The sequence below is a fragment of the Sipha flava genome, unplaced genomic scaffold, assembly GCF_003268045.1.
Source record: "Sipha flava isolate LNK unplaced genomic scaffold, YSA_version1 266_pilon_pilon, whole genome shotgun sequence".
Classification (NCBI taxonomy): Eukaryota; Metazoa; Arthropoda; class Insecta; order Hemiptera; family Aphididae; genus Sipha; species Sipha flava.
Genome location: NW_020272930.1, coordinates 283016 through 297488, shown reverse-complemented (window position 1 = coordinate 297488; position 14473 = coordinate 283016). Strand labels below are relative to the sequence as shown.

At 27.5% G+C, this 14473-nt stretch overlaps 1 protein-coding gene across 1 annotated transcript in view; it reads right to left on the bottom strand.

Annotated features, from left to right (window-relative positions):
- LOC112685126 (putative vitellogenin receptor) overlaps positions 1-14473 on the bottom strand; it is a 29899-nt gene that overhangs the window by 14458 nt on the left and 968 nt on the right. Inside the window, 22 exon segments of the mRNA XM_025556910.1 lie at positions 2509-2661; positions 2747-2989; positions 3103-3639; positions 3717-3935; positions 7495-7825; positions 7886-8013; positions 8078-8221; positions 8329-8528; positions 8614-8875; positions 8946-9174; positions 9176-9232; positions 9292-9489; positions 9577-9778; positions 9854-10025; positions 10147-10365; positions 10626-10751; positions 10815-10934; positions 11488-11643; positions 11706-11816; positions 11904-12039; positions 12115-12239; positions 12307-12423. Of these exon segments, the coding sequence (XP_025412695.1) occupies positions 2509-2661; positions 2747-2989; positions 3103-3639; positions 3717-3935; positions 7495-7825; positions 7886-8013; positions 8078-8221; positions 8329-8528; positions 8614-8875; positions 8946-9174; positions 9176-9232; positions 9292-9489; positions 9577-9778; positions 9854-10025; positions 10147-10365; positions 10626-10751; positions 10815-10934; positions 11488-11643; positions 11706-11816; positions 11904-12039; positions 12115-12239; positions 12307-12423 (4185 nt within the window).

Here is a 14473-nt window from a genome sequence, read left to right as displayed (position 1 = left end):
TCTATGTATCCAACCAAACCTTATACTCAGACCTAAAAATGAACACTGTGTTCGAAACCGCTACCAAATGATACTCTCATTATAACTCTCTTTTCGACCATCCTAACATCCTAGCTAAATATCTAACCAATCCAATGCCTGACAACCCTCCAAAAAGATTGAAAAGAAAGTGGTGCCGCGACCTACTTCTATAATTTAACCTTACGACTCTGACCTGGAGTGTCACCAGTGGGCGGCTTTTCCTTCATGTTTTCTGGCTGTAACCTTAATTTTGTTAACACTTAAGCTTATTATACATAACTTCTATAGATTGTTTAAATCAAATAAAGAACAAAAAAAAATAATAATAATAATAATAATTCATAGACTCAAGTGCTACATTCCTACAAAACTCAGTAAATTTCTAAAATAAACAATAATCAATTTTACTATACATATTATGTTTAGACACACTAAATGAAATTTAATACTGAGTTCAGCAACTTTCTTTAGTGACTCGGCCAAATAAAAAACCCGTGTGAACCCAGCTTTAGACACAAAAGTATAAATAAATAATTTTACTTAAATATATAAATTATAATATTAAAATATAACGAGACCTAATTTCAAATCGCGTATTATTTTAAAATCAGATTCAAATGACGCAAGATATAATTTTAAATCTGAAGCTGTGTTCAGTTTATTTCTATGCTTATTATTATAATATACACAGTAGTATTCTTTAATCTACATTCTATACTCCATTTCTATAAGAAAAATTGATGGTTAAGTTTTCATTTATTATAACCAGGGCTCGGTAATTAAAGCATTTGCTTATTTTTATGGATTGATTTAGAATGTAGCAGAGTGTTATAGAAGTGTATGTCAAGTTATAACACGTACAATTATGAAATTTGAGAGTGCCTTTTTTTGCTTTTTTCAGCAATTTTTAAAAAAACGATTATTTCCAGTTTATCTGATTATTTTTGCTTATTTGACCAGTTTTTTTTTACATTTTTATAGTTTTATCCAAAGTCGTTGTTGAAAGAATTAAAATTAAAATTAAAATACATTGTCACGTAGTTCGTCGCCGTCAAAAGCATCGTTGCAGAGTTAACAAAGATATTCCAACGCTGAAAATAAATCTAAGTATTAAACGTCAGAATGATCAAGAACAGAGAGAACAGTTTACATTTTATTTTTTAAAAAAATCCCTTAGAAAATCCATAAAAAAACTTTAAGTCTTAAAACTGAAAATTTATTTTTATTTTGTTTGATTTTTTAGTTAGAATTTTATAGTTTTTTTTTTTTTTTTTGAATAAATATTTTTGCTTAATTTTAATTTTTTTAAATGCTTATTTTAGTGCTTATAATAATTTTTTTAAGCGCTTATTTTAATGATTTTAAGTGCTATAAGTCCCGAGCCCTGATTATAACATATATTGTATATCTCCGAAACAAATCCTTTTAAATAGAACAAATTCAATATTTTCCATCATTAAACAATTTTTTCCGTCTACCTCTTAGGGTACGCGTATCCAAGGTTCGGAACCGATGATCTACGAACACGGATGTATTATTTTTAAAAATATTTTCAATTTTTGTGATTTACAATACCAACCTTCCTACCCACCTTTCATATGGGACCCTTTTTTTCGTTTGACTCGATAACTCCTTGACGGTTAAATATAGACTGAAGAATTAATTATTAACTACAGTACCTACTCAACATGGGTACACGACTACATGATCATATTATATGAGCATATGGAATTTGTATAATATATTGATAATATACAATTACAATAGAAATTAGAAAAATAATAGTCATTAGATATTTTATGGTCTTAAACAAAAAAAGATTTTTTAATTTAATTTTTTAAGCCCACTCACAAGACCAAGCTGCCCAAACGAAAACTTTGATTATAAATTGACGGCCGTAGTGGTACATTATCCATTACTCATGTAGAATGCGAACGTACAATTTCAATATTAAAATTTGTCAAAAACTATTTAAAAAATACAATAGGCCAAAATGTATTAGATACCTAGCTTATTATTAATGAATGATGAAAAAAGTATTCTCAATAAAATGGATTTTGAAGAAATTATTAATATGTAGAAACTAAAAACCCATTATTTGGTACAATGTTATTTTAAAATTAAAGATAAATTCATATTATTATAATAATTGTATCTTTTATATTGTAATATATGAGTTATACAAATTGAAATAGATTATATACTATTTGCGAGCGAAGTGAGCACCTCTTTTTCACATAGATGCCCTTTTTAGAACTTTCAGTAGACCAAAAATTACCTATCTGCCCATGGATAAAATAATTACATACAACGTTATGAAATAAAATTAAAAAATTTAAAAGCATAGGTAATAAATAAAAACATGTGTTTTCATGGAAATATGCACTTATAAACAAAATATACAAAAAAAATATGAACATACAGTTCTATGCAAAACCGGTCTAATAATTAAATAAACTATCTATAGATAAAATAAATTTGTTTTACCTGATGTCCAATATATAAGATTTCGCCTAATATCTATATCAAAACTTGATATTTGGACTCCTGGGTTTGAAAAAAGCAATTTAGATTCTTTAAAATCCCCAGAAGTACTTCTAATTTTATCAATTTCTGAATAAACCAATTCCATTGGAGGTCCTACAACATAATTTCAATAAATAATATTATGTTTTATCATATATTTGATGTACCTATTTCATTGAGTATGTGATTTTATACATGCCTAATGCTTTACAAGAACTTTTATCTGAGCGTAACATATAATCTGAATTCAAACAATTACAACTAAATGAACCATCCAAATTTGTACAATATTGAGCACATACATTTTTGTTTTCACATTCATTGATATCTTCACAGGTTTTACCATCATGTGATACTTTATAGCCATGGTAACAAATACATTTTCCACCTTTTGGTGTTTCTTGACAGATATGACTACAGTTCATAAATTGACAAGATAAACCTTTTACAAAATCATACAAAACTAATTATTATTATACACATAAATATAATATAGCATTATGTGTGTTACTCATTATTGATAAAAATTACAGTAAATATTTAAAGGTATATTACCACAGAAACCTCCTTCATCAGAACCATCTTTGCAATTCATATGTTTATTACAAACTTGATCTAAAGGAATGCATTCTTCGTTTTTACATAAATAACCGTCACATTTATGTGCTGACAATATTGAAACCGAAGAATTTTGAAAATGCATGTTACATGTCTCGGAACTTTCGTCTGACTGATCGCCACAGTCATCAGTTTTATCGCACAACCAATCTTTTGGAACGCAACGTTTATTATTGCATTCGAAAAAATCAGATTTTTGACATCCACAATTCAATTCGTCCTCAGAGTGTTTGCATTCTGATGTACTATTACATCTAGCTTCAATTGGTACACAATGACCATATATATTCTCACATTCAAATTCTTTTTCCTCATTACATATTTTAATTGGTTTTGATATGTATGCATGACTTAGAATACAACCGTATTCATCAGAATTATCATCACAATCATTTTCACTATTACAGGTAAATTCATTTGATATACATCGACCATTGCTGCATGCAAATTGATCAATTTTACATTTTTTTGTACCTATAATTATTTCATTACAAAAATTATATTATAAATTCATATTTATATATAAGTATTTGAAAATGTTTAAATCATACTACAAGTAATATGTTCATCTGAACCATCAATGCAATCAATTTCACCATCACATTCCCAAGTAGCAGCGATACAAGTTCCAGATTTACATCTAAATTCCATATGATGACATGTATGATTCTGACAGTTCAGTTCATCTTGACCGTCCGTACAATCTAGATTACCATCGCATAGAAAACTTATTTGAATACATTCCCCCGTTGGACATTGATATTCTGTAACTATAAGTGGTTTTTGACCTTTAATAATGCGGCACACTTCATCTCCAACAAAATTTTCGCAGCACACCAATCCATACAGGGGTATGCCTAGGAGATGGTTTTGAGGGTTCAAACCTCCCCAAATTGACTTTAAATTTTTTTCATGGTAAAAATCTTATAATATTATTGTATTACATTACAGTCACGGTGAAATAAAATATTGTTCTAAAATATTGAATGAATGTTTGATTACACTATTTATAGCTCTTATACTATTTTTTTCTCATGTTATTGAGTGACACGACGGCATCAACCAGAAGAGTTCGGAGAATCAGTGTAATCTAGATGCGATAATAATGAGATTATGAGTTTTTCGTTTAACCCGTTTTACTTAATCTATTTTATTTTGGGTGATACGGTTTGATTATTTGATTAGCACTAGAATACTGACAAAATGCTTAGTATGATTCTAAGCTCTAGCCATAGTGTCTTCAGTTTTGTGTGTATTATTACTGTAATTTGACAGACGTCAGTACTTGTGTGTAATATACGATTGAATTACTACAATTTTATAGTTAAGAGGATGTCAGCGCAGCTATATTTCGGTTATATATATACGGTGTGATACTCATATTTTTCAATTTATATTGTTTAATATTGTTTGGTGAAAACAAAGTGAAGGCAGTTTTACACAGTTCCAAAAATAAAAATAAAATTTTGTACGTGTTATTAACCGTATACGCATCATTGTAGCAATAGATATAGGTACGTACAAAAAAAAAAAATACATTGTATTCACACACATTATGAAACGAACGGGTACTAAGCTTAATTTCTTAATTAAAACAAAAAAAATCTTAATACAGAATTAAATGATTCAACTAGCATTCATTTTGAAGTACCCTGATCACAAATTTTTGCAAAATCCACTGATCACATTTCGACTGAATTGAATAGTTATACTGAAACTAAAATATCAGCAACTTCATCAGAAACTTTAAATATTACATATTCTCTAAACATTAACCCAAATAGAGATTTGAGTTTATACTTGAATAAAACTCTAACTGACAATGATCGTGAATTTTTTTTTACTTTCTAAATGGTTTCCTTCAAAAGAATTAGAATTTCCCGTTGATCCTAAAGATATGCGTAACTTACGTTTTCAAATTCAATGACTTGAACAATATGCATGGCTTACATATTCAGTGCAAGAAAAAGGTGCATTATGCTCATATTGCGTTTTATTTTCAAATAATCAAGTTGGTCACTCAAGTCATGAACATGTGGGTTTTTTGGTTTCAAAAGTTTTTAATTGGTGGAAAAATGCTAAACCAAATTTTAATTCTCATCAAAGTAAAAACTATCATAAATTATGCAAACAAAAAGCAGATAATTTTCTTTCAATTATTTCCAAAAAACAAAAAAATGTAACTGAGCAATTAAATTCAGAATATGCACAGCAAATAAATCAAAATCGATCTAAGATATGTTCGATAGTAAAAACGATTATTTTATGTGGTTGTTTATAACTACCAACTAAGGGAAAAATGGATTCAGGTAAAATGAATACGGGTGAGGAAAATATATCTGAAGGAAAATTTCGTACCTTTTTAAAATTTAGAGCAAATGCTGGTGATGACATTTTAAAAAAAATCATTTGGAAAAGGGGGGCAGAAAATGCTCAATATACAAGCTCTAAAACATAAAATATATTGATTGAAAATTGCGGTCAAGTAATCGCTGAACAAATAATAATTAAAATAAAACCGTGTGAGTCTTTTTTTTCTGTTATGGCTGATGAAACAACCGATATTGGGAGTCAAGAACAAATATCGTTATGTATTCTATATATCAATTCTGACTCTCGAAGTTCCAACAATTCGTAAAGATTTTTTAAATTTTGATGCTGTCTCAGATTTAAATGGCTCTGGTTTAGCGTCAGTAATTTTAGAAAATTTAAATAAACATAATATTGATCTAGAAAAAGTGGTGGGGCAGAGATATGATGGCGCCGCTATAATGAGTGGGCATTTACATAACGTTCAGGCAATAATAAGACGGACATTCCCGAGAGCTTTATTTGTACATTGTAGTGCACATTCATTAAACTTAGCAATTAGTGATGCATGTAAAATTATCGCCATTAGAAATTGTGTTGGTTGTGTTTCAAGTGTTTGCAATTTTTTCGGGGCTCAGTTCAGCGAACTGAAATTTAAAAAAAAAATTATACAAACACAAACTACTCTTTCGTTGAATATTAAAGTGATTCTTGTTGCTAAGTAGGAAACTAGGGGCAGGTGGGTAAATGCCCACTGGGCCACTCTGTGTATTTATTGTTATTTTTTTGTTACTGAATACTATAGAAGTGATGAAAGATAAACAGTACGGTATTTAGTAACAGAGTAAAGAAAAATTTTATAGTTCTATTTTATCAAATTGCGATGAATTAAAAGAAGAATATTTGTTCTGGAAAGTTAAATGGTTAAAAAAAAGATAAAAATGAAAGACCATCAAATGCTATATAAACCCCTTCTGAGTGTTCTGAGTGAGATACAATTTATCCACATATAAAAAAAAATGCTTGAAATTTTAGTTATTCTTCCAGTATCAACTACAACTGCAGAACGGACTTTTCAAGTTTACGTCGCATTAAAACATACTTGATATCAACTATTGGTAAAAACCGACTGACGAGATTAACTCTTCTATCAATTCATGACATATAAGTATACCCAGAAATTTAGTTTCAAAATTTGCTTCATATACAAACAGGATGAACTTCATTTTATAATTTTTTTAATTAAGTTATTATTATTATTATTAAAATTTTATTAATTTTTTTTTCATAATTCACCGTACTACCTAGTATATAATATTCACAATGAATATTATGTAAAAATTTTGATTTCTAAAATTGTTTCATTATTATTATTATTATTTACACTTTATACATATATGCCAATTTTAATATTTAAAGTCATAAATTATAAGTTTATAAGGTTAACTCTTATATAGTATTTTTAATATTTGACATTAGTATAATAAGATTACGGGTTTTGATGTATACACTTGTAAAAATTTATTTTATACCTACTTATTTTAATGATATAAATGTAAATTTAATACTTACGTCAAAAAAATTAAACCACCCCCAAAAATATTCCTGGGCACGCCCCTGAATCTATATATTATGTGAACCATATTATATATATATATATATATATACGTATGTATACTATTTACAGTCTACTCTATTTGAGGGTTATTGATTGTGAAATATGTATATTAATACAATCGATCGATCGAGACGGCTACGACAGGCATACTTACAATAAATAATATTATACGTATCTACAATTAGTTTGATCAGTTTTCATCTCGAATATCAATAATAAGCTGGTAAATACATACTTATAAAACAATTTATAGATTTATCGCGGCACATTTAAAGGGCGCTCGCGGCACACCAATGTGCCGCGGTACACCGGTTGGGAACCACTGCTATAATATCACGCTTGTAAATATTTATTTATAATATTTTAATAAACCCTATTCAGAAATGAGTATAATTAATTACCTGGATTACAAATATGCTTAGGGCCGCATTCTTTTTCATCAGATCCATCATTACAGTTTTTAACATTATTGCATAATAAGTTTTTGTCTAAACATTTAGTTTTATCATGACATAAAAATTGAGATTTTGGACACAAGTTTGGTATATAATGCAAACATTTAAGTAAATCTTCATCATCACCATGAGGACAGTCTTCTTTTGAATCACATCGGAATTGAGATAAAATACATTCACCGGTTAAACAACGATATTCATCAGATTTACACGGTTTTAGTGGTAAGCATTCAAGACCATTCACTGATAATACCAAACCAATTGGACAACTACAAACCTGTCCATAAAATTAAAGTATATTATTTTAAATAATTTATTAAAATATTCTATATTACACCTTTTTTTCTCTAGATAAAAGACATAGATGACTACAATTTCCATTATTTTGTAGACATGGATGTTGGACATGTTTATCAATACCAGTAACTACTGTTAAATATAAAGTTGAATCACTGTTCCAATTGTCTATGATAAAAATAAAATTAAAATATGAATCTATAATCATACAGCTCATTACTATTCAAATTACCCATATCTTTATGAAATCGCTCATTAGTATTTTTATCTATCCAATTTAAAATATTTGAACCTTCGATTACCCAAAATATTTCATTGTTGATTAAAACTATATCTTTCACAAATCCTGAAGTTTTTATAAGCTTTCTGTCTAGTCCTAAAATAAATAGAAATTAAAATTCAATGTTTTGTATAAAAATTGAAAAATTTAAGTGTTATGTAAGGTATTTTTACGTTAAGTTTTTTTATAATCTAAGTACCAACCATCTTCATTAACACTATTAATTTCATTGTTTCTCTTGTCAGTAAAATATAACCGTCTAGAGACCATATCAAAATTTAAAACAATTTCATCTTCTATCAATTCAAATTCTACTACATGAATAAGAGACTTAATATTTCCATCCATATCAATTCTATCGATATGTATTCGAGAATTATCTTTCATAGCAACAAACATATAGCTAAAAAATCAATTATGAATATATTAAAACCAAAATAATATTCATAAATTATGAATTTTATAAATAGTAAAATAGTATGTTTTACCCTTTATCTGGAACTAATGCTAGTGCAATTGGTATATGCCCTTCAACTTCATTCAAAATAGTGATTTGTATATTTGTTGATAGGCTCACAACTTCTATTGTTTTTCTATACCAATCACACCAGTAAAGGTTATTACCATGATTGTCAAATTTTAAGGAATACAAAGAACCAATTTCTGGTATAAGTAAATCTAATAATTTCATTCCAACTAAATCATACACAAATAGTTTTTTAGATTTTGAATCGTAGATGATAATGGAACCTTTAAATTGAATAGGGTAAGCAATCAAATTTTATCATAGATCATTTATTCATTTATATGTATAACATACCAGATAATGAATTATAAGCAATAGCTGATATTTTAGATATTTTATTTTTTAATGGTATTTCTTTAACTTTTTGGTGGCCTAAATGTTCTAGTTCAAGCTCTAAAATACTTCTTGGTGTTCCTACAATGAGGGTATAAGACACAGCTGTGTCATAGCAAAACAATCCTTCTGATGACAATTGCTTATTATCAGGACAAGCACAAGTATATCCATTAGAATATTCATTTTTTCTTCGGAGATATTAAGCATAAGTGACTACATTTAGCATTTTTGCAAGGATTTAATTTCTGAAAATTAATAATTATATATAAAAATTATTTTTATAATTTATGAAGTTATGCAATACCTGAGATTTAAACAGTGAAGGATGGAATATTTGCATGCCATATATTCTATTCTTACGTTCACGAACCAATGACTTTTGACTTTTACCTGTAAATTTATTACACACTTTTATTTCTTTACCCGACCAATCACTCCAGTATAATTTATCCTCGAAAATAGTAACTGAAAATGGATGATCCACTGACTGCTTTAAAATTTCCTAAAATATCAACACACATTTAAAATCTGAACCTCTAAAAATCAAAACAATATTATACTTATTAACATAAATAGAAAATGTACTTACCCTTCGATCACTTGCATCAAATTTAACTGATTCAATTATTTTTATCTTTGCATCCACCCAGTAAATACGTTTTCCATAATAATCAACATGAACACCATTTGGCCAATGAATATTTTCGGTAATAAACGCTTGTGACAAGGACCCATCCATACCAGATCGAGCAATCTTTGGACTTTCACCCCAGTCAGTCCAATACATGTAACTAAATAGGTATTTTAGCATTGATCATATTTTATACTCAGCTATTTATATTTTTAAATAACACAATTATTTATACCCATCCATTGGTGAAACAGCTATTGCCCTAGGTTTATTAATATTCTTATTACGAATAACTGTACAAACTAAGCCATTATTATCACACACTCCAATATGCTTCATTTTAGCATCAGTGAAGTATAGATTATGAGTAATACTATCTATAGCAAGATTCTCAGGTGTGCCAAGACCTATAAAAATACAACATTAGCATTAAACTTGCATACGTCTTTAAATCAGTTTTTGCTACACAATGATTTATAGTTTTAAAACTTGTTGTTTAATGTGATACTAAAAGCTAAACTTTTTTACCCGATGTCACAATAATTTCAGGTGAAGTAGAATCATTTTTATTTGCTTTGACAATACCCTGAATCCCTTCATAAATTATTGTCCAGTACATATTTAATTCGTCTACAGCTAATCCAGTTGCCTGTTGTAAATGATCAACTAAAATATGACTATTTTGTGTCATTAAGTTAAAAGTTTTTATTTGTCGTAATGATGAATATGCTAAAATTGGATCGTCGCCTATATAAATAAATGAGTTATTAAAAATAACATATAATATCGTACATCTAGAATATATTTAATATTTTGTTATTAGTAAAAGTGTTTAATAAATAAATAAATTGTAAGATAAAATACAGATTTATAATCAACATTAATCAGTCCTAGAATAATAATTTTTTATGCAGAAGTATAATTTTACAATACATTTTAAAATTTTACAAAAACAACTACAAGGAATTTTAAGTAAAATAATATAATACATTATTTATAATTTGTACCTTTAATTTTACATCTATGGTTATCTATCAATTCGTAATCTGGATCACAAGAACACGCATATTTACCATCCAACAAATTAAGGCAATGTTGATCACAAATGCCATATACTTCACATTTATTAATATCTGATGTGAAAAATATTTTTAATAAAATTTATTTATAAAGTACCTTGTTGTTTATTAATTTACCAAGACATGTATTATTTTCAGAATGTTTTCCTTTAGGACATACACACATTACGCCATGTGGTTTTCTTAAGCACTCATGTATAATAGAACAATTAATTGCATTGCATTCTTTTTCGTGACCTAAAAAATTAATTTTTTTAGTATTAATTTTTAAATAGGTAGTATAATTAATGACAAATAAGATGGGGTAGATTCTAGAAATTTTTTAGTTCTATATTTTTTTATAATGCATATGAAATGCTATATAAATGTACAGTACATTTTTTAAAATTTTAATTTTTATATTTTCAATTCTTAAGCTAAAAATTATTTTCAAATATGTTGAATAGACTTTTTATACATAATAATCAAAAAGATGCATTTTTAAAAAATTTGAAAAGACAGCAAAGTATATGCAGTATTGTTCAGAAATGTAATTCTAAAATTTTACTCTGAAGTGGTATCATAATTGCTTTGTTTTCATCGCCTAGATCTTAAGGTATACATAATAATTGTATTATTTTACCATCTATAAATAAAAATACATATAGGTTGTAAGACTTAACAAATAAAAGGTATTTTAAACTTCCTAGACATTGAGAAAGAGGGCTGCAGCTTTTATAATAATCTTAAACTAATATTATTAATAATTAAATGTCACTCATACTATTTTACATTAAATTAAAATACAAACCTGTTATATTATTACAAAGGCCGCCTTCATCTGATGCATCTAAACAATCTATATTATTATTACAAACATGTTCAACACCGATACACTTTTTATGGTCATGACATAAAAATTTACGATCTTCAATCATACATTGTTCAGGATCAACCAAAGGAAAATCTACTTAAATAAAAACATATTAAAATTCAATTAAAATATAAGTAGGTATGTATGTTTTAAACCGCAATGAGTTTCATCTGAGCCATCTCCGCAATCATCTTTTCCATCGCATCTCCACATTTTTGAAACACAGTGTAAATTTAAACATAAATAGCCATTGATACACGACGTCTAAAATATATGAAAAATATTAAAGTAAAAAAAAATAAAATATTTAGTAAACATTATTTATATACAATATAGGAAAAAAATTATACTTTTTTTTCTGCATTTTTCGACGTCTTCATCACTACCATCGTCACAGTCAACTGATTTATCGCAATGCCAATAATTTGGTATACAAGTACCATCGGCACATTGAAACTCTCCTCCTGTACATGGTCTCATTAGAGATTTCTATACAATGAATTACAATAATTGTTACTTAATGTTATAATTATTATTTTTGTATACTTGGATTTTCGTACATACAGCGTGACAATGACTTTCGTCTGACCAATCTAAGCAATCATTTACTTTATCGCATACAAAATCGATGGAAATGCATTTATTATTGGAACATTTGAAATATTCGGGGCTCAAGCATTTTACAAAATCTATATTTCAGTTTAAAATAATTAGCAATTGTTAACCATGTTATTAATACGCCTAATTCATACGCACCACAATTAACTTCATCCGTACCGTCATCACAGTCTTTGTTTCCATCACAACGTTTTGTACTAGTTATACAAATACCGTTTGAACAATAAAATTCATTGTTGTTACAAGTCTTATTATCTGAAACAACTAATAAATATACAATATATCACACCTCATACCTTAAAAATCAATTTTTTCATTATTCTTTGAATTTAAATTTGTTTTTACTACTAATATCTACTTTTTTTTTATTATTGCTGTTATCTTTACGATATTATAGCATGACAATTATTAGAATTTAAATATGAAGAAGAAAAAAAAAAGATATTACAAATAAAATAAAATAATAGGAATACTAATATAAATGATTAATGTTATACTAATTAGATAACAGCAATTCATAATAAGTGAAGTTTTTTATATGTATATATATATATATATATATGGAAACCAGCGTTGGAGATAAAATAGATGAAGAGAGTAATGACGGTGGGAGATAGAGAATTGAGAAGGATTACATCAGGAAAGGTGTAATCTAAGGAAGAGAGCTGTGAGAGTAATGAATTGCGGAGATGAGTAAGAAACGGGCAAGAGAAGAGAATGTGATGAAGATCACAAACAACTTTATGATTGTGGAGGGTGCAAAGGGGAGAGAAATTAAGTGAGAGGAGAAATTAATGAGGAGGGAAAAGATTATGATCAAATAGAAGACAAGAAAATGAGACGATTGTGGATCGGGGTAGGTCCAGACCACAGAACCAAGGAGAGTTAGGTATACAAGCGGATATAGATCTGTACCAAGTAGCGAAGTTAAGGGGAAGGGAAGACCAAAGGTCAGTCCTTGCTTTTTTAGAGTTTTTTTAAAAATGGGAAGGAAATCAGGTGTGGGTAAATACTTACTTTAAGTGTGTGTTTATTTATGAGTACCTATACATTTTGTATTAACGATAAATTATATTTCCACATAACAATAGAAACATAAAAATGAATTAAACAAATAAACGTTCCTTTATTTGTAGGTCATAATATCATTAATTTAGCAATTTTTATCCTAATATCTATTTCTTTGGCTACAACGCGGTATAGAAGATTTATAGCGTGGTCACAATTAACCAAACTAGTTATCAGTTAGGTACTATGGCCAGATTCCGGTTTTTTTAATTTCAACAATTAATTAAAGACCGTTCTTATTCACTTTTTCATTAATTTAAGACTAACTTAAGTCTTAATTTTTCGATGACTTAATATATTCAATAGAGAATTTAAAATACTTTAAATAAATGTATGTCTTATCTTAAATATTTGGGGTAGCAACATGACATTCTCGGGTGCATCCGCTATTCTTTGCTACTCAATAATTACGCCCTTCGCGGTTTCATAAATATTATTATATTCAAAATAAATTAGAATAACAGTTAAAAATATTTTAAGTAATATTATATAAATATCTATGTCTAAATATATATATACAGTGCCGGAACTATGATTTACGAGGCCATGTACAATTTATAAAATCTAGGTTCCTTGCCCAACTGAACAACTGAAAAGTTGTAACAATAATATCTTAATCCATATTTTTATATATTATTATTTTAAGTTTAAGAGTACATCACTTGTGTCAGTAATTACTGCTGTTTTGACTGTAAAATTTGCATGTAACTCAGATCCGACAAATTTATAACAAAATATAGTTGTACATAAACAGTGATTTACCAAAAATAATAATAATACATAATCATACCAGTTATATAAAATTAAAATACTATTCTACATTATAATATAATTCTTATTATTAAAAAATCACGAGGTTCTATGTTTCTATTACATGTACTCTCCTTCACCTTTTCCGTATATATATATATGTTACATACAAAGTCTGGAATTGTACATTTCGGTGCAAGAACCAGCTATCTCCACTTTTTGAAATTGTTCAGTAGAAATAAATATATTTCTAATTGAGGCATAAATATAATATAAATATAATTGAATTCTCCGTATGAAGAGCTATCTATATGTATATATAAATTTACATTTTACATTATTTTAAGTACATTAATTAAATAGTAAAAATAAGAAAACATGGAGATAGATAGATAGATATATAGATACCTGGTTATTGCACCGAATTAAATTTTTTTTTTTTTCGTTTTTTGACCTAATATCAATTTAAGTTGAAAATATAATCATA